At 35.8% G+C, this 20,659-nt stretch overlaps 1 protein-coding gene across 1 annotated transcript; it reads left to right on the top strand.

The window, feature by feature from the left end:
• Positions 1 to 4,649: 4,649 nt before the first annotated feature.
• Positions 4,650 to 10,076, top strand: LOC308680441 (protein SSUH2 homolog; the record flags this gene model as incomplete). Its single annotated transcript, XM_081348570.1, has 10 exons — positions 4,650 to 4,698; positions 5,590 to 5,662; positions 6,310 to 6,445; positions 6,599 to 6,659; positions 7,725 to 7,846; positions 8,741 to 8,823; positions 9,215 to 9,307; positions 9,397 to 9,502; positions 9,594 to 9,701; positions 9,933 to 10,076. 10 exons carry the CDS (start codon positions 4,650 to 4,652, stop codon positions 10,074 to 10,076), a joined length of 975 nt encoding a protein of 324 aa, XP_081204696.1.
• Between the last annotated feature and the right edge of the window lie 10,583 nt (positions 10,077 to 20,659).

The following is a 20,659-nucleotide window of genomic DNA, read 5'->3' on the forward strand; positions in this document are numbered from 1 at the left end:
GCCGGTGGCTGATCAAGGGGTAGGAAATCACAGGGCAGCAGCAGATTTCTGTGTACCACTCTGTCCCTTCCTTTACCATTTTCTGGACTGATCTCATAAACAGGACTACCATCAGCTTTCCTCTCCTTCACTTTGTACACTTGACCTTCCCAGTAGGACTGGATCTTTCCAGGCCCCCCTCTGAGAGTGAGGTTTCTGAGGAGAACTCTATCACCTGGGTGGAGGTCTCTCCCCTGCACTTTCCTGTCGTAGAGGACTTTTCCCCGAACTTCTCCTTTGACAGCTGTTTTAGCCGCAATCTCGTATGCCTCTTGCATTTTTGTCTTCCAATGACTCACGTAGTCATCATAGGTGTCATTGGCCTCATCTTTTCCAAGACTGAACAACAGATCAATGGGCAGGCGAGGAGAACGTCCAAAGGTAAGGTAATAAGGAGCGTAACCCGTTGCCTCATTCTTTGTGCAGTTGTACGCGTGGACAACTTTAGCGAGGGACTCTTTCCAATCCTCCTTGTCCTCGTCCTCCAAGGTGCGCAGCATGGACAACAGGGTACGGTTAAACCTTTCCACTTGCCCGTTACCCTGGGGGTGGGGGGTGGCTCTCCACTGTCCAGGCTGTCACATTTCAGGTACCTGCAGACATCCATGAGAGCTTGACTCTGGTACCTAGCTGCCACAGAGCTGCACTCACTTGATCACGCATTATCTGACTGGCGTCCATCTTGTTGAAGGTTCGACTCGTTGGGAAGGAGGGGGTTAATGGTGCTGGTCACTCTTTCGCCCCCTCTTGGCTGGCTCACCAAAATATGTTACACTTTTAAGAAGGATGCGATGTCACTTCCTGGGGCAACACATTTATTTCTGTAGAAAATACATGGAAAACACAGGTCAAACAAGGAGCACTTTCTCTGCACGTACACCGCACTTCATCACGTACTGAATGCTACTTCTATTCTGTTAGTCAGCTACTGATGCGTAGTGTAACTCTTGGGTGCCCCCTGCTGACGAACCTGAGTTTAACCAAAATGAACACAGTGCAATCCAGTAATACAAATAAATGTAACAATAATGTCTTTACCAAGTTCAAAATTTAAAGGGGGTGTAACTTTTTCGAATATATCACCAATGAGGCTTATCATATGTCACCTAGCAGCAGCAGCGCTGCGTCAGACACGTTTCTGGTGTGCAAAGACATAGAAAACGCCATGCAGCTGACACACAACAGAAACGCCACACTCACGCCACGCAGCCAGTGTGTCGCCGGCCTTACACCCCCCTCTTACAGTTTGCTTCTGTTGCAATTTGTCCTAAGTTGACCCCCATTTTGGCTTAAAATGACTGGACTATAAGCGATTTAGGTGTTTTGTTGTTGCTAAGAATGAATTTACTCTCATTTTTACTCGAGGATGGATCTTTACCAACTTTTCGTGATCTAGCTTGCAGTCTCCGGAGCGATAGGCCTAATGTTACTGATCACGGCAGTAATGAAAGGGAGAGCGCACACTTTATTACAGTTCGTCAGAGTTGTTTTACGGATATAAAGTTGACCAGTTTATTAAGCAAAACCCTTTTACTTAGAAGACTGGATGTATTCCACCATATTGCACGTTGCAGTATCCCTCATTCAAAAGTAATAGGAGTAAACCATCTTTCTATAGAGTCTTTGGGTTAACTCCCTCATTGTTTGCTATACAAACATAAATCATGCAGTTTGTTGAGGAGAGCTGTGCTGTTATTTTTCTAATCGATCATGCTCATGATTTAAAACAGGCATAACCCCCCCCCAAAAGATTTACATTCAAGTAATTTCTTTTGGAATGAAAATGAAGTCAATGTTATTGATTACTTAATGATATTCAGAAGTCTTTCAAACTAAACTGTCTCATTCTGAAATCTATTTTTGGGATCATTTCAGGAGCACTGAGAAGGATGATTTCGTAGCTCAAGATTTGAGTGGTCTACGAGTGGAAAAGCTGGAGAAGGTTTCAGGGAAGGAGCTCTTCAAAGACGCCCAGTACATGGTAAGCACAGACTGTACATATAGTGAGCAGTAAAAAGAAAGAGCAAAAGAAAAGTTAATCAGATTCCATGTATGTTTACTGTAGGTCTATCCTGTGATGGGCTTCCCAGACTTTTCTGTTGCACAAGCTTCTGAGCGCTTAGTAAGAGACCATCAGGTGAAATACGCCCAAACCTCCCGCATATTACAACAGGTACAGCTGTATTTGTGTGTTTGTGTTCTTCCAGACCTTTTTATATTGTACTTTTTTGTTCATAATTTATATGTTTTAGTACTAAAAATGTAATGCACAAACTTTACTGTATAATTACTTTTGTTTGTAAATGGAGACATGCTAAATTTTGAATCTGTCATCCTGTAATTTCATCTGTCCTGTTCCAGAGGCAGACCATTGAGCTCACTCCCATAACTAAAGTGAGCTACATGTGGAAAGGAAAATCCCATGTTTATGTGTATGGAAATGAGTTTGAAGTGAACGCTGATGACTATCCCGCGACCTGCTGCTGTTCTGTGATGTAACATCAAATACACCTGACCTGACATATGCATTATAAAAACTGTATATCCATTAAGATGAAATGTAATGATTCTGGGATGTATAGGCAAAATATACATCAATACTTGACAGACACAAAACAATGGGTCATTGATTACGCAGCTTCCGTCTATGCAGATACTTGTAACATTTTATACAGTATGTCATCATCATGTGATTCAATATGACCAAATGTGAATTACTAAACCTCTCTTAGATGAATACACTTTTTATATCATTATAAATAATAACAATATAATAAACTGTGAGTTGAGAAAGAATCATGTCACCAAAAATGTTTTTTTTTTTTTTTTTTTTACTGTGTAAGACTGGACATTGATGATTAAATAATTGTTTTTAATGAAATTTTGATATGTAAATATTATATCTTACATTTTTGGTTCACCTAAAAAAATATAAAATGTGACTATGAAATTCATAATCACACATTTTCATCTTAACTCTCTGTTGTAGTAGACATGCACTCGCACTTGCTTGAGAACAAAGGAAATGTTGCTGTGTGCAAGCTAAGAAGTGAAAGTTAAAAAGATGTTACACTTTGATTGATCTGTTATTTTTTTAATGGTTCCAAACATAATAAAATCAAACTCGAGAACTAATAATGTGCATGATTTAAAAAAATATTTTTTGCAAACATTCACAATGGTTTCAGAAACCTTTTTGCAGGCTTGTTTGTGGTATGATGGCCATACTGTTTAATGGAAAATGTTTTTAAAGGTGCATTGTGTAATATTTAGGAATTTTAACTAGTAATTTTCAGTGGTGTATAAAGACCTTACTAAATGAACTGTTGGGTTTCTATCACCTTAGAATGAGCCATTTCTATCTACATACACTGTGGAAAACCTGTGGTTATGGTTAAGGTCATTGGTGATCTTGTACTAAATTTCCATATAAAATGACCGCAAACTAAAGCTGACGATGTACTGCAAACTTTTTTTCTTTTCTTTTTTAAACTAAACCGCAACAAAAAAAAAATGACAGCTATAGCTTTTCCATTATATATAAATATTACACTGACTTAACACACTTCATTACAAAAATAAAATTTCGTACATTTCTTTTCTTTTTTTAATTGTTTCCCTGTTTTATTAACTACCAATACATCCATCACCATCCATTTCACTGCCATCATATATTTTGTGGTACATGCGACTTCTGTCCTCTATTGTCTCTACAAATGTGTCAAAGAGAAAGCTGCGGTTGTGCTCTCAAAATGACCAGGAACAAAACAAAGCTAACAGGCATTTAATTAAAAATTATTTTTTGCAATATGTTGTCTCAACAGCATATTTCCTTTCAACTTTCATGCACCATTTATTCAGAATTATTCAGTTTCACTTCTTTTATCACTGCTTGCATTAGCTGCATAGATCAGCAAATTTGTTTGTAATGTAAATCATATTAAATTAAAAATCTTCATTGCACTCACAGACCTTAATTTCATATAGTTGTGGTGTATTAACTGTAAATAGTTGTTTTATTTGAAATCACCATTATGGTGATCAGTTTTTCCATTTGGTTGTATTTACTTTCCATAACGAAACTCAACCTGTTGTTGGTGAAGGGTGAACAGTGGTCATATGGAGGCGGTGGGCTTTATACCACCAACTTGTGCTCTCAACTTTTTTAACCACTATAGACCACACCACTCAGAAGCATCTTTCTCCTCCAATCATAACTCATAAGCGTCAGATTGTGTGCTTCTGTAAAGCTATATAATCTTTATCCCTCTACTGTGATTTGTGCAGCAGCTCTGACACGTAAAAAGGCAAGTCTTTGATTATTTCTATGTTTTGAAAAAAGCTTATTTGGCTTATAATATATTAATAAATTATAGTATGTAATGAATAATGTGTTAATGAATTGCTATATAAATAATTATATTTAGCATATGCAAAATTCTGAATGTGCTTTTTTTCAGCTGTTGCAGATCTAATGAGGGAACTTTCAAATCATTAAAACTAAACTTGGCCAATGTTTGCTACTGATTAGCTGAAATTAAGTTGCAATATGTAATTCATGATGTTATAAGCAAGTTGCCTTAATATGTTGTAATTTATATGTAGCAAGCATGTTTGGCAGCGTCCCGGGATATGAAGGAACTTCGAGTGGTGGAGACGGTAAGAAGCACAATATTAATTGCTTGAATTTTTTAATATATATTATTAAATTTGTAGGTCATTATTATATCATACATCATCATTATTGCAACAATTAATAGGGCTCCTATCATATAATTTGTTTTTTAAGATACAGGACATAAAAGTGGCATAACATTCAGAAATTGGGGCTTGATAAAATGTATGTTTTTGAAATGAGTCTTTTCTGCTCATCAATGCTGCATTTATTTGATAAAAATTGTAAAATATTATTACAATTCCAAACTACTGTTTCCTATTTGAATATATTTTCAAATGTAATTTATTCCTGTGATGTCACATGATCCTTCAGAAATAATTCTAATATGCTGATTTGCTGCTCAAGAAACATTTCTTATTATTATGTTAAGTGCCGCTTCATATTTTTGTTATCATATTCTTTGGTGAACAGAAGAACAGCATTTATTTGAGATTGAAATCTTTTGTAACAATATTTTTTTATTTAAATATTTATTTTTTAATCTCAATGACCAGAATGTTTGATAGGTAGAGTAGGCCTATACACTCTAAAAAATGCTGGGTTGTTTTAACCCAATGTTGGGTCAAATATGGACTAACCCAACGTTGGGTTAAAAATGCAATTTAAAAATAGACAAACCCCGCCGTTGGATTACATTTTTAATGTAACCAATGCAATTTGTCCTTTTTTAAATTGCATTTTTGTCCATTTTTGATTTTGTCCAAAATGCAATTAGTCCATTTTTAAATTGCATTTTTTAACCCAACGTTGGGATAGTCCATATTTGACCCAACATTGGGTTAAAACAACCCAGCATTTTTTAGAGCGTATGCTATTTTAATAAATTATTAATTGTTAGGAAAAAATATGCTGTTGTGTTGCTCTTTTCACAGGTGCGTATCTTCCTCCTCCAATGCCCTCTGTGCCGATGCCTGTGCCTGAAGCCTCCAGCCATCCAGAATGGCAGTACGTTTTTTCTCTGTATAGATTAAGTGAAGTCACATTCATAAATATATTGCTTTCAATGCAGCTTCACATTAATAAACAGAAAAATAACACTGGGGCTGTTCACACAGAACTTGTTTTAGGTTTTTACATTACACTGTGCTACTTTTCCGTATTTTTTTCATGTAACCGCACAGGTACCATAATGCAACCATTGCGCTCGCGTCTAGTGCATGATGTGGTTTTCTAAAAAAGGGGTGCTCAAGTTAAAAGTTGTTCAATGTGTCTCTAAACCTTTCTCTTTTTTCCTTCCACTTGCCCGCTTTTTTTTTTTTTTACATCAAAAACTTATTCTGTGTAAACCGGCCCTAATGTTGCAAAATTCATCAGTTATGAAAGAAGTTTATTTCAGTTATAAGTAGCTCTACAGACGACAATAGTGTCATGAATTCAGCTAAAATGTTGTTCTCATCTGAAAGTGCCAGTGCAGTAAATTGATAATATTACTGAATATGAGTTAAAGTACTTTTTATAGATTAAAAAGTAGACTACTCCATGCAAAGAGACTGACAAATCAGAGTTATCTGTGTTTCAGATGTCTTAATTTCTCAAACTGACTCCTGTTGCACGTAATTCAACATTCATGTCTATTAATATTTTCTTGTTAGCGACAACATTCCTTCCATCTCAGAAGGAAGAGCACGGGCAGCTTTTGAAGATTACGTCTCCAGCAAGTGCTGCTATAGTTCTGGCCCCGTCAGAGATGGAGTTATAACCAACATGGAGTCCTTTGCCACTTACAGGGTGAGATGTGAATCCTTTCCATTTTCAGGATAGTGATAACCATCATTCTGTGTATTAATACACATGCACAAGTCTTGTTTTGGCTTTATAGAGACGAATGTGGTTAGTAAAATCAATCTGAGGTCTGTCTTTTTGTCCTGCTTCTGTTCTCAGTATCGTTTGGAGACGTTCACAGAGTCCAGATCTACTGAATTGAGTCAGGAGCCTTACACAGGTACCAAAAGTCAATCGAGTCTATCATTAGTGCTGCAAGCATCACCATCACTATTGCTAATACTTGAACAGACCTCTATATATATTTTGTGATATACAGATATGAATGATATCTCAAATTGTGCAGCTTATTGAGTAGATCTGTGCTATTAGAAAATGGAAAAATCCCTTGGATTTACATGGGAGGGACTAAATGGGGAAAGAATATCATAAGCTATGTTTCCATCAACCTATTTTAATGCGAAATTTGGGTTATCACATAAAATAAATGTTGGGTGGTAACGTCAAGATGTGCATAAATTCTAAAAATGTGCAAAAAACCTTACATGAGGAGACATGCTCATAAACTAAGATGAAACCATATTTACTGAATAAACCCATGATGCACAACAAAACCTCATGTGACTGCCTCAACAGAGGATGTGATTGGATCACTGGACTAGCCAGCAGACCAATCTCATCGTGGACAGACAGCATCTCAAATGTTGGTTTGATCATTCTGAAATGCCTGAAACAAAGTCTGTCATCAAAATGATTTGGGATAGTTGCCTTCCAGAGAAGTCTCGCACGAAAAAACAAAACCTGATTTCACCAAGTGCAACTTTCCTGGATCAGCATCTTTGTTAATCCTGGAACAACATTCCAATCAACCAATCAGATTTTGACAAGTTTACCGTTTATGTCACATCTAGGCTTACAACCAGGGTTAAGTGCTTCTACATCATTGTTATTCACTATCATTTAGTACAATATGTTAACCCATGAACGCATCTAACTCTGCAAAATCAGGACGTTCCTCGATTGCGTTCCCAAACACCAAGCATCTGCCTCCGAATGCAAGACAGCGTTTATTGCGTTCCGTCTGTTAGTAATTTTTATTACAGACGTTTTGCACCAATTTCCAAGGAGACTCGGGGATGGACATTTTTGAGTTTTTGACCACCCATAACACCATAGTAATGAGCTAAAAACACTATAGCAACAGGTTTTGTGCAGTAATTTTTTTTTTTTAGATTAATTCTAAACCTTGTTCCCTGGCTAAATCATTGCCTAAACTCTTTTGCAGGGCAGCGTGTCGATGCTGGGATTCAGCGTGCTCCTGGACCGTGGGAGATTGCAGCTCAACCTCCGTCCTACTTTACTGAGCACGAGGACACCATTAGAGTGCCCTACACTTCCTCAGTCAAGGTTTGATCACTCAAGATCCACAAGAAGGGTTCAAGCAACAGAATGTGCAGCAACTATCAGAACATTTTTGTATGAAACACCACAATCTATGGAGCTTTGTTAGCATTTTGAAGTGCCCCTATTATGCTAGTTTAAGGGTTCCTCATTTTGTTTTGGAGGTCTCCTACAAGGTTTAAATGCATTCAAGGTCAAAAACACGCTTTCAATTTTGCATAATATACTTTGCTACGTCACCTCCTTTCTTGTCTGAAACGGTCCGATCAAGGATTCGGTCTCGATCAAGGACTGTGCCTTCTCGACATGTCGACATCACAAACTCTTCCAGTCTCAGCGACAACTACAGTGTTTGAGGATCAAAGTAGACGTTGTTCTCCAACAGCCAGTGAAGACCATAGACTGGCATTATGCAAATTAGTTACAAACCTACATAGGTTTGAGCAGGAAGTAATACTGGAATTACTGACGACTCGTTTCAGTCAGTTCAGAATCGGTTCTTTCGTTTGAGAGACAATAACTTAATTTATCATGACCTTTGAAACTTTGCAGACCTTTTACATTCACAAAAAGCTATATTACACATTACATGAAAGGTAATATCCGAAAAAGCATAATAGGGGAACATTAAGATCTAATTTACATAGTCCAGTTACTGGAAAGTAAACAAGTTTTTTTGTTGTACCCTAGAAATGTGAACCATGCGGTGGAATGGGAATGAAACCCTGTTCTTCTTGCACTGGAACCGGAAGCGTAAGTGACGATTGACTGGCAAACACCAGGCCAGTTTTACCAGGCTTTTTATTATTCACTGAGTTGTTTTTGGTGTATATGGTTATTATAGGAGGTCATATAATGGGATGTAAATCTAGAGACACTTTTATTTGTGTCTTTATGCAGAAAGTGTGCTCCCAGTGTAACGGTTCTGGTCAATCTCCTGAGAACGAGGCCTGCTATAATTGTAACTGTAGTGGACGTGAAAAGTAAGTCTGCCATTCTCCATGATGTACTGTAGTACTTCATGGAGAAACAAGAGTAACTGTTTGTACTGTTCTAGCTTTTGAGAAAGGAACACATATTTTTTTTTAAAATATTAAATTTAAATAGGACTTTTCCCACTCTTTCAGCCTTTTCCTTAATTTGGTCTTTTTGACCAATTCATAAGAATCAAAAGAAGTGAGACATTTGTTCACATCTCAGAATGGCTGCTGCTTGAAAAAATAGAAAAAAAGTGTTTGTGTATTATTTTGCACCAACCAACCAGTCTTTTACACTCATCATATTTGATTCAAGCTGCCATAGAGCCCTTTATGTCCTGAACATGTCTTACTAGTTTTACTACTTTTATCTGAGTGTTTGTCTGGCAACTTCCAGATGTAGTTCATGTAGCGGCAGCGGCTCCCAAATGTGTAAATCCTGTGATGGAAAGGGAAAGCTACTCGTCTTCGTCAATCTCAAAGTCAAATGGTATTACATATTCACTGATAATACTAACCCTATACACTCTGTCAAAGTGAACTGTCTCATTCTGAAAGCTACTTTTTGGATAATTTCAGGAGCACTGAGAAGGATGAATACGTAGTGCAAGATTCGAGCGGTCTGAGACTGGAAAAGCTGGTGAAGGTTTCAGGGAAGGAGCTCTTCAGAGACGCCCAGATTATGGTAGGAACAGATGTGTAGACAGTTAAAGATAAAAGAAAGAATGATGATGTGTGACGAAGATGATAAAAACGTGGTTGAATGTTTACTGTAGGTCTCGCCAGTGCTGGGTTTCCCTGATGTTTCTGTTGCACAAGCGTCTGAGCGTTTAATAAGAGACCATCAGGTGAAATATACCAAGAACTCCCGCATATTACAGCAGGTACCTGTTGTGTTTTATTCACAATTTTAACCTATAATTTGGAAATTTTCCATATTCAATAATAATAATAATGCTAAAGTTTTGCTATATTTGACAGTAGACATGGTCATGTTTACTTGCACTATTTAGATTTAAATACAAATTCAGTCATGTAAACTGGTGTGCATGTCAACATGATTCCACAATACTGATGAAACCTGAATCTGGTAATTCAATATTTCCTGGTTCCAGAGGCAGACAATCGAGCTCATTACCATAACAAAGGTGAACTACACTTGGAAAGAGAAGCCCTATGTTTACTATGTGTATGGAAATGAGTTGAAAGTGAACGCTGAGGACTATCCCGCGACCTGCTGCTGCTGTTCTGTGATGTAATGTTCATTCCAGACCTGTACATCCAAACATCATAACCACTGACTGTACATCCAACATTCATCACCTCAAACTCAACACACAAAATAAAACCTGTAAGAGATAGATGGCTATTTTAAGGAAAGAATTATCAAAACTAATTTCCTACTAGATCAGGTGTTCCAGTGTTTAGCTTTATGCTTCAGCAAATCTGCCAGGACGTTTCTAGCAGAGCCAGACTGCAGTACGGGCAACAAGAGGCCAGTTTAGTGGACGTCAACGGAGAAGATACTTATCTTTCAATGCCAGTTTAATATAATTTTCTGAGGGAAAGTTCCACAATATAGCCTACACAGTAAATGTGATGTAATGTAAGTCTAAATAAAATAAGAGCTTTGTAACACGAGTTTGTATTTTATTTATTTTTTACTTTTGAAAAAAAAAATTATAATGTCAATATAATCATGAGACTTCTTTCAGCACACTTCAAGTGTAAGCTTCAAAAGTGAAAAACTACTCAGAAATAACTTTGAGTTTCTAAATATAGTTTAAATGGAATGGCTGGATAAGTGTTAATCAGCGACCACATATTTTATCATAAATTGCTGATGTGAGTTTGAATCAATAGAATCTGTTTGAATGTAAAGTAAATACATTAACCGTTTAACGTGCATTGTATTGTAACCGCACGTTTGACCTTTATCGCGATCAAATGAGATGGTCCTCACTGCAGAACGTGAAATCCATGGGGAGGAGTCGGATCCAGATCCAACTCCTCCCACCTTACATATAACCTACCTAAACCTACCCATCTCCACCCCCTGATCCCTAAACCTACCCATCTCCACCCCTTAATCCCTAAACCTACCCATCTCCACCCCTTAATCCCTAAACCCACCCCTAAACCTACCAATCTCCACCCATTATATTTGGAACCAACTCCGCCCCCTGGATCTCGTGTACTGCATTGAGGTGCTACTGGATCAAATTGCTGTAGTTTAACTCTCCAAACCTCATTTTTGGCTCTTTGTCCATATACCCTTCATTGAAAAGATTGTGTAATGGCAATTATATCCACTGGGTGGCCATGCTGCTAAAGTACATACTGTAGTTGCTGAGAAGCTGAAACAAACCCGGACGTGTATTGACCAGGTATTGACGCGACACCTCTCAAACACTGGCTGAAGTTGACGCTTAAAGTTGAGGCAATATTTTTTTTTTATTAATATTTTTTTTTTAATATTAACTTAATATTAATGTCTATCTATTTAGAATAAAGTCCCTTTTGTTGTAACGATCGGGTGTATTAAATACTTTTGTCCATAGGCTATAGTGTATGTGTTTGATATTCTATTCTAATTTATTGTTTTGTACATTGGATGTGAAATATAATCAAAATATTAAAATGCATCTAATCTATAAGGATGAGAAGTTGTTCCTTTGTTTGGACAACAAAAACCAATGATTTGTTACCATATCATATTAATAATTTGTTTTATTATATTTCTGTAATATTACATTGACTATTTGTCTTTTACCATACATTTTATAGAGATTGTCACTAGATCTATTATTTATGTTTATTATTTATGCACTTTTTACAATGCATTTATTGTATATGTTATAATAAGAACATGTTTTTTAATACATTTTTTACTAATTAATTGATAATGTTAATGTTTTATATGAAAAAACTTCAACTTTAGTTGCACAAATTAAAAATTCCATTAATGCCTAATAATACTCTTTCCTCTCGGACTGATAAATTTGCCCTTACAATCAACTATAGGATAACATTCTCTAAAAACATCCTCAAAATGTAACATTTAAAATGTTCTAGTTTTGTTAACACGTCACAAGATAAGAACGTTTTATAAAATAGTTCTTTTTGTTTGCGCTGGGTTGTTTTCAATATCTATTTTTTGTGATTTTGGTTTCTTTTGCTAGCAGTGGGTTTATTTTGTTTATTGTGTTATTCTTTGTGGTTATGATCTATTTTGCAGCTTTACCATATTACTAAGCAGTTTTTCCCCCTTTTCCTGGTAATGTATTTTATTTTAAAGGGTTTATCCCCCCTTCACAGTTTTTGCTGTGTACCTTTTAGTAGGAGAACATTCTGGGAACCAAAATAAAACGACCCGCTGAAAACATTATTAGAACTGCATGATAATGTTCTTAGAACATTTTTAGAACAAAACATTTAGCTGCTTTAAAATGGAGTAAATAGTGTTTATGATGAGAGAAATGAGTGAGAATTGAATTTTCCCTTCTTGTTGTTTTAGAATTGTGGTCGCAAACTAAATTATATCACCGAATAGACAAACATTTCCAATTGTCTTTGATGAGGTTTATTTTCTTGCCAGCAGTCAAACAGTCACAGAGTGGCTGACAAAGGGAGGGCATCCTTCTTCTTTTATAGTCTTGACTCCCAGAATGTTATCTTTCCAGGCCAGTGATGGTATTTCAACCATATGTGGAACATTCTTAGATTTGTTCATTATATTTTATCCTTGAGTGGAGGCCCTCATGCCACGTACCAACACTCTTTACCATTCCAACACAATTCCATATTAGAATACGGTTTGTGTGTGTGCTCTTTTTCTGCCATATGATGGTCACACACATCTTAAAGATCAAATTTCTTCCACAGGATATTAAGCCACGTTAAGCGTTTTAATGTCCCCTGACTCCTCTGAGAACATTATTGTCATTCACTTGTTTCTTTTCTTTGTTGTTTGCATTAACAGATTCACAGTATTTCCTTCCCTGTAAAAATCTAGTTTTTGTTTAAAACGTTCATTTCATTTGATATTATTTTGGTTTTTGCTTTTATTATATTCAACTCTGCACATGAATCTTAACACATGCATGTGACAAGTACCAGTCTTTAGCACAGGAAATGTGAAGGAGAAGAACTGAAGAGTGAAACTGAACCAGTGCAAGAAAAATAGTTAGAGGCACGATGAAGCTCCTTTTGCAGCACCTTTTGCTAGTTGTAATGTCAGCTTTACGTAAGTACATTATTTTCTCCCATGTTTTATTTTTAACTTAAAGTGTACAGGGAATGCATCACTTTTACACAGTTATAATGAACTATTGTAATTTGTCATCTTTTTTATACAGAGAAATGTCAGACAACAGAAGAGAACATTTGGAGTAAAATCTCTCTGAGTGAAATGGAAAGTTTTAGCGGTGATGTGAGTGATGTATTTAAGGTTCAAAAGATTTTTAATCAAATTCTGTTGTTGTGATGTTTTTCAATTATTATTTTTTTAAGTAAATAATGTATACAGCTGCTGAAATAGTTTTTTTTTTCTGTCAGCCCTGCCGATCTAGCATAGACAAATAACTGTACATTGTATATGTGTTTTTATGTGTCTTTATTGGACAGTACATGGAGTTACAATATGATTTCTTTGAAGGTATGTAACTACGATCTGAATTTTTATTTTATTTATTTTTTTAGTGAAAGAGCTTTGTTGAAGTGTGAAAAGAAATTTGAAGTGTGAAATGAAGTAATTCAGCCATTAATTCTGATGTCTTTGTTTAATAAAATGAAACACTATTTAAAAGCAACATTAATCACTTTCCTCATAACAACATCATTGTCTGTCTGGTTTCCTACTGACACATGGTTATTGATTATTAAAGCTACATCTATTATTTCAAAGTGCCAACACATATTAGGAGTTCTGTTAAAGATGCAAATTTAGTTCATTTTATTTCAGCTGCATACATTTTTAGCATGTTCATGTTTCACTGGCATGTTTGTGTTTCAGATCTCTCAGTGCCGAACATCACAGTGTATCGACAGGTGGAGGACAGAGAGCGTGTGATAGTGCTGTGCGAGTCTGACATGACATTAAACACGTTTTACACGCAATCTTTCACACTGTCTGTAGAGAGTAAACTGAACTACACCATGGAAATACTCACAAGCTCTCCATATTCATGTGTGTATATGGTCACTGTGAGTCCACCTGCTTCCTTCACCTGTGAGCGTGAGGTTCATTCTAATGGAGAAGTCAAGAACCTGCGCAGCCAGACCTACACTTACGGTTTGTCAGGTAAAACAAATGCATCTCCGCAAGAACATTTAGATGTTACATGCTTGCCTAGTTGCTGCAATGTATATGCTTGTATTTTCATATTTTGTTCAAACACACACATTTCACTCAACAAGATGCTCCACTACGACATTGATTGTAATCCATTCACATTTTAAATGACAATTCAGTTTTGCTTTGACGTGCTTTTGAACATGATGCATGGAGGAGATCCAGTCAGATGATTGTCAAATTTAATTTCTTAACAGACAATCAAATAATACATTTAATTAATCCATAATAAGTATTAAAAGTTTAAAAAGAAACATAAAATGAACAGTTAAAATTACTTCTAATATTTATTTAAGTAAAAAATTAACACAAGTGTAATATTCTTGCCTAAAGATAAAGTTGGTTGAGAGATCTCTCTTTGAACAGACGGGTTGGGAAGGAGCAAGGTCTGAGTCCAAGGTATAGACTGACCTGTACAGAAATTGATCTCCCCATTATACAGTATTACAGTTGCTCGGAACAGAGCTAAGTTCCTCTTTTCATATTGCATCGAAGCAGACACACAAGACACAAACATTTTTCACTCACTGAGGTGTTAGCCCGTACACTTCAAGAAGTTTAGCTAAGATAACGTTCATTTGCCACTTTACTCTGAGACATTCAAGCCTTTGTGGTCTGTTTATCGGAAACTTAGACTTTTGCCCTCATCTAAACAGCAAGTACAAATGTTCAACCAAAGCTATCAGCTACATTTGAGGCATAAAGATTAATGAAAGAAAAGCATTAAACATACATTTCAAATGATATAAATGATTAATGATAACATAAAACATAAGCAAATGATAAAACATAAGCAAGAAATAAAAAAATAAAAAAATTCTGATTCATCAGAACAATGCCAAATGTACATAAATCCATCATTAGCCATTTAAATATATTAACAGTATGGCTGATCTCTGCAGTGCATGTCTCTGTATATATTTTAGTGCATTCATCTTTGTTCCTGTTTTTCTGTTTGCATTTCCATGCAGTCTTGGATCATCATGAGGAAGGAGCAGGGGCGGAGTGGGACCAAAAAATCTACCGGGAAATTTCGTAGACCACCGGCCCTCGGTGGTAAAAAAAAAAAAAAAAAAAAAAAACCTTTGCTAAAAAATATAGCAGTGAATGAGAGAATATTAAATAGATTTTTTTTTGTTCCTCTATAGTTTTTTCACAACTTTCTAAAAGAGTAAAAAAATTGCGAGATGGATAACGGCAGTCAGAAGAACTCAGAAGAGAGAAATATAAGTCACTTTGTCATCACTCCCACAGACGCAGCATTAGAAACCCTCACAGCAGCATTAACTCGTTTTTTTTTGTAATTTTATTAAAGGTAATATAATATAAAATAGTGTTAAATGTAAATACATATTTTTTTCAATTGAAAATATTAAAAAAAACTTTCCAGGATTTATGCGGATGATGACCGTTAAAACGTGTCATCATCACCCTGTTGAAAAGGGTCTATGGCATTTTCACGGTGACACGACACCTTGCTCGTTAGCTTCTGCTAGTGTTAACATAATCTGTATACACTTAACATAGCAGCAGCAGCCAAGGGAGGTTACTCGTTTTAAAACTAGGAAATCTGCAGTAGCCTAGATAGTCACTCAATAGTAAACTTTTTATTTGTCTCATATTTACCACTGCTACTTTCAAATTACACAAGCTTTTGGCTGGCTGGCTGCATAGCTGGTGCTAATTCCCATCTGTGCCTAGCTTTGACAACATGTGCTTCAGTTTATTTCACCTGTAGTATCTTTGCTTGTTGATGCCCGGAACATGTCTGTTATTTTGGAGCATTTCACTGCCTCCTCCTCCATAATTTTTGAGTCTGACCTTCTCAGCGCCAGATTTTTTAACGCTTGTGCTGAGGGGTGCTAGATCATTGACGGGGGAGCTGCGCAGTTATACAAATAATAATTGAGCAAAACTTGGCCACTAAATATTTAATATTCAATTATTTTAATGATCACAATTAAAGTTTTAATTTTATTAAATTGAACAAGCGCAACATTCAGCATTCAATCAAATATTCTAAAAGATGTAGGCTATTAGTAGCTTATTAATAAGGTTATTTCAACATAATATTTCGTTATTTCAACATTTATGTGCGTGCAACAAGCAAGATGTGCATTTGTAAACCCGGTAACGCGTGCATTGATTTTTAGTAATAAATTAGTGTTTTCTGACAGTGTCGGGTGTCGGCTGCAAAGATGAAGTTGACGATCGCCATATATAGTGAACGCGCCTAGAGAAATGCATGATTACGTAATCAGAGAGTAGGCAAGCCTTTTTCTTTTCGTTTTGAATTATTTCGTTTAAAGTTATTTCAAGCTTTGTGTATTTGATGTGTTTCGCATGTCTGTGTGAGGCATACACTGAGTTTCGTTAACTTAGTTCGGATGAGATGCGCTCAGTTAACGTGCAATGCAATTGACCGCGCGGGCGCCTCCATGATTAGGCTATATTGTCTGTTTGTTATATTTGCTTATTATTTAAAAAATGATTAAAATTAAGATACAATTTATACAAAACGAAATTCACCTTAATGAAAGGTTTTCTACAAAACAAAACTGAATGAAATGGTCAAAATCATGTCTGTCTGACCCTCTGTCTCTTGATAGGCATCATATCTTATTCGTGCTGTTCACTTTTCATAAATAAACATAAATGGAAAAGAAATGACATTATATATTTTAACAAATATGAAACTAAATGCGCTTATTTAATGGCTACAATAGGCCTACAGACTCTCTATTTGTGCAAATTGCTGCACATTCATTTAATTCTGAATTTTGCACAAGTTGAAAGGCGTTTGTTCAAATCAAGTTCACGGATAATTGTGCGTGCATTTATTAATCATTATGATACTAAAATCATAAAAATGCTATGTAGCCTACTAAAAATCAGATGAGCCCAGAATATGAACGCAACGTTTAATTACACGTTAAGCAATTTCCTCCCATAGAAAACCATTAGGCCTAAGAACGCTTAATGTAGGCTAGCTTAATGCAGATTAGAATGCCCCCTTATTATGTCGAAATAACGACTTATTATGTCGAAATAACGAGATATTATGTTGAAATAACGTCTTAATATCTCGAAATAACAAGATAAGTTTTCTTTTTTGCCTTTCCATCATTTAACTCACTCTTACGGACGTTAGACTTCCAAGACGTGACGAGGAAAAAGAGGTGTTCGGCGGCTTTTTACATCAAAGGCCGACCCGATTTTGGGAGGGGCCGCTCACTGACCCCCCTATGTTTTTGAAAATCCTATAGACATGGTTGGACCTGCCGAACGGGTTGAGCACTTTTATATACTGTGTTGAGCAGAGAGGCTGCACAGTTTGACCAGCGAGAAGCGGCCGCACATCAGGCCGCCAGACGGGTGTTGCTAAAATAACTCGCAATGTATAACTATTATCAGACCGGCCCTCCGCGGCCTCAAAACACTACCGGCCCACCGGGAAAAGTCCCGACTCTCCCGATTGCCACTCCGCCCCTGGGAAGGAGTATCTTTATTCTACATCTGCTTTTCCTCCTTCATTGCTGTTGGTCTCGTCATCATGACTGTGGCAGTGATCGTGACCACCATCAGGAGTAAAGCTAAAGGTGTGTGTTTTACCAATGTAACAGTTTACTTATTTAAATTATATAGTTATATATATATATATAGTAAGTTTAGTTTTCTGAGCTGAAGATGAAGTCAATGAACAGTTTCTCTTCCTCAATCTTATTTCTGATGACCAATGGCATCACGCATCAGGCCTACAGTCAGAGCTCAATATAGTTTCCTGCAAGTGTTTCTTAAAATCTCAGTTGTTGCAACGCTATCTCACGTCACAACCAATTTTGTCTAAACCCACGTGATGGGTAGGTTAGGCGTTGTTGATGTGACGTGCATTCTGACATGCAATGCTATTGAAGACATCTCTGGCATAAATACATACTATAATCACATTTGTCCTTGATGAGATGATGATCTGATGAGGTTTAGTGTCCTGACTTGTGTTTCTGATGAGTTTGTGTTCAGGATTAGATTCTTCAGCTTCAGTAGTTTTCCAGCGCACACACAGACTAACCCAGTGAACTCTTTCTACACGTTTGTTAACACAGACTCCATCATCAACACCACCACAACTGTTACAGACAACGACTACATGGATGCATAAATAATCACAAGACTTTCTGAAGAGAGGAGAACAGACCTGAAGAGGAGAAACAAACTTCTACTGTACATTTACATTTTACATTTAATGCATTCTCCCGAGAGGCTCTCTTCCGTTCTATGACACATGAAATTAATGCTTATACAATGTTCAGGATAATGCAGAAAGAGCTCTTCTGTACTATAATGTCAATTTATCATGTAAAAAGGGATTCATTTAAACTATAGTCTCACATTGCTAGATCTACTGTAGGCCTACATGCAAAATTGTCAAAATGCTTGTTTCGGTGAGTATCCTCATAAACACAGTCGCTTATGGCTTAAGTGAACGTAAAAAATTGAGAAAGAAAACGGATGCATTTCATTATATTGAATCTATGCATTCCATGCTGTCTGTGTCATTAATGTTAATCAAACAACAAAATTCAGGAAATTCCTTTTGTAGCTTTAACAAAGATTAATATAATACAGTGAAGATGAAGTGTTATTTTAAATTTGATTATTCCATTTTTGTACCTGAATACTGCTGAAACGTACCTGAAAAACATAAAGCACTGTTTATTTCATTTGTATCTTTGTTCTATTGTATTTATCTATGGTTGTAATCTGTTTATTATTTTCTACGCAGATTCACTCCCTTACAAAATCACCCCAATCATTCTACAGTGATTAATTCTTTACAAATAGAGCTATTCAAGTCATCTGGTGAAGTTGTTTTTGATATTGTAATATATATTGCAGAAAAACAAAATATCGCAATGTCATTTATTTCAAATATTATGCAGACCTAGTTGCAAGAGCAGCACAAAGAATTTCAATATATTTCCCAATTCCTTCCTGTTACGTATAAGCACAGCATATAAAATGTTTAGGTTCAGAAGACTCTATGCCTTTTCCTCTCCTTGCATTCTGCAGATATCTTAATCCTTTTGGGGACTTCTTTCTCTATACTCTTCACAAACTTCACCTGTTAGAAAAAAATACTCTGGATATTATTACTTAGATTTATTTTTTGCTATTTGCTATTTCAATTTTCAAATTTACTTGATTAATTTGTTTGTCATTATAATTTTACAATTGCTTATTTAAATTTGATCTCTGACATAGTTTGCTCATCTTCCTGGACCATACTACATCAAGAATGAACCTGCTTTATGTCCTTTTATTGGTCTTTTGGTCAGCTTTCAGTAAGTAGATCACATTTCTTTGCCTCAGATTTTGTCCTTCTACTGTAAGGATATTAGTCCATAGAATTGTTGCTGTGTTTGAGATTCATCTGATGCATGATATAAATGACTATATACAATGGCAGATGCATCATCAAATGACTTTGATCTATACATTTTTTATCAGTATTCATCTGAAAAAATATTTTAAAGTCCAAGGATAGAAGTCAATTTAATTTTTCCAATTTTTTTTTATAATGCCATCTAATACATGCGACCCTGATTACCTTTCAATGACAGGTGCATCATCTAATGACTTTAATCTACATATTTTACTGCCCGTGTTCTTTTTTTTAGCACTATTTAAAATGGGGATGATCCTTGAAATATCAGTTGCTCTATAACAGTGTTGAAACTTTTTTTAAAAAAAAATTGTTAATTGAATTAAAGCTAAAATAAAATATAAATATTAGATGAAAAATTGTAAAGGAGAATTAGAAATGTTTTCTTCGCAACTAACTGAAATACAGTTGTGTTGAAGTACTAAAATTACTAACTGGAAAAAATGAATACAGAATAAAACAAAATTTTAAAAACATGCAATTTCTAAAAAATTATACTACGATTAAAATGAAAAAGCACTTCAAAATATTAATAGCATTCACACATGCACCGGAAGAATGTAGGGGAGAACACATTTTGGTTTTGGCTCAATTATTAAGAAAATAATTACGTTAGATTAATCTTTTTTTTTTACACAAACAACATACACATCTCTGCTACAAATGAACACTTAGTTTTTTTCTAGGACCTACCAGTTTCGTACAGTTGCACTGAAAGTGACAGAAGTGCAAATGTTATGCGGGGTTAATTGTAACAGACAGAGGGGTTAGTTAACAGTTGTGTAACACACATAATTCAGTTCTATTTTATCTGTATAGTTTGAAATTGTTTGTGCATTTTTATAAATAAATATCCAATTATCCATACATCCACCCCTCATCCAATCATCCTTCTTTTATGGATAAATATCATGGATAGAGATATAGGAAAGGGCTGCACAGTTTTGCAATAAATAAATAAAATCATCAAATATTGTAATTGCAATTGAGTTATATTTCTGTGTGGCAGCAGCATGCAAAATTATTATTATTAATAATTAAAGTAA

The sequence above is a fragment of the Scardinius erythrophthalmus genome (assembly GCF_964197995.2).
Source record: "Scardinius erythrophthalmus genome assembly, chromosome: 20".
Lineage (NCBI taxonomy): Eukaryota > Metazoa > Chordata > Actinopteri > Cypriniformes > Leuciscidae > Scardinius > Scardinius erythrophthalmus.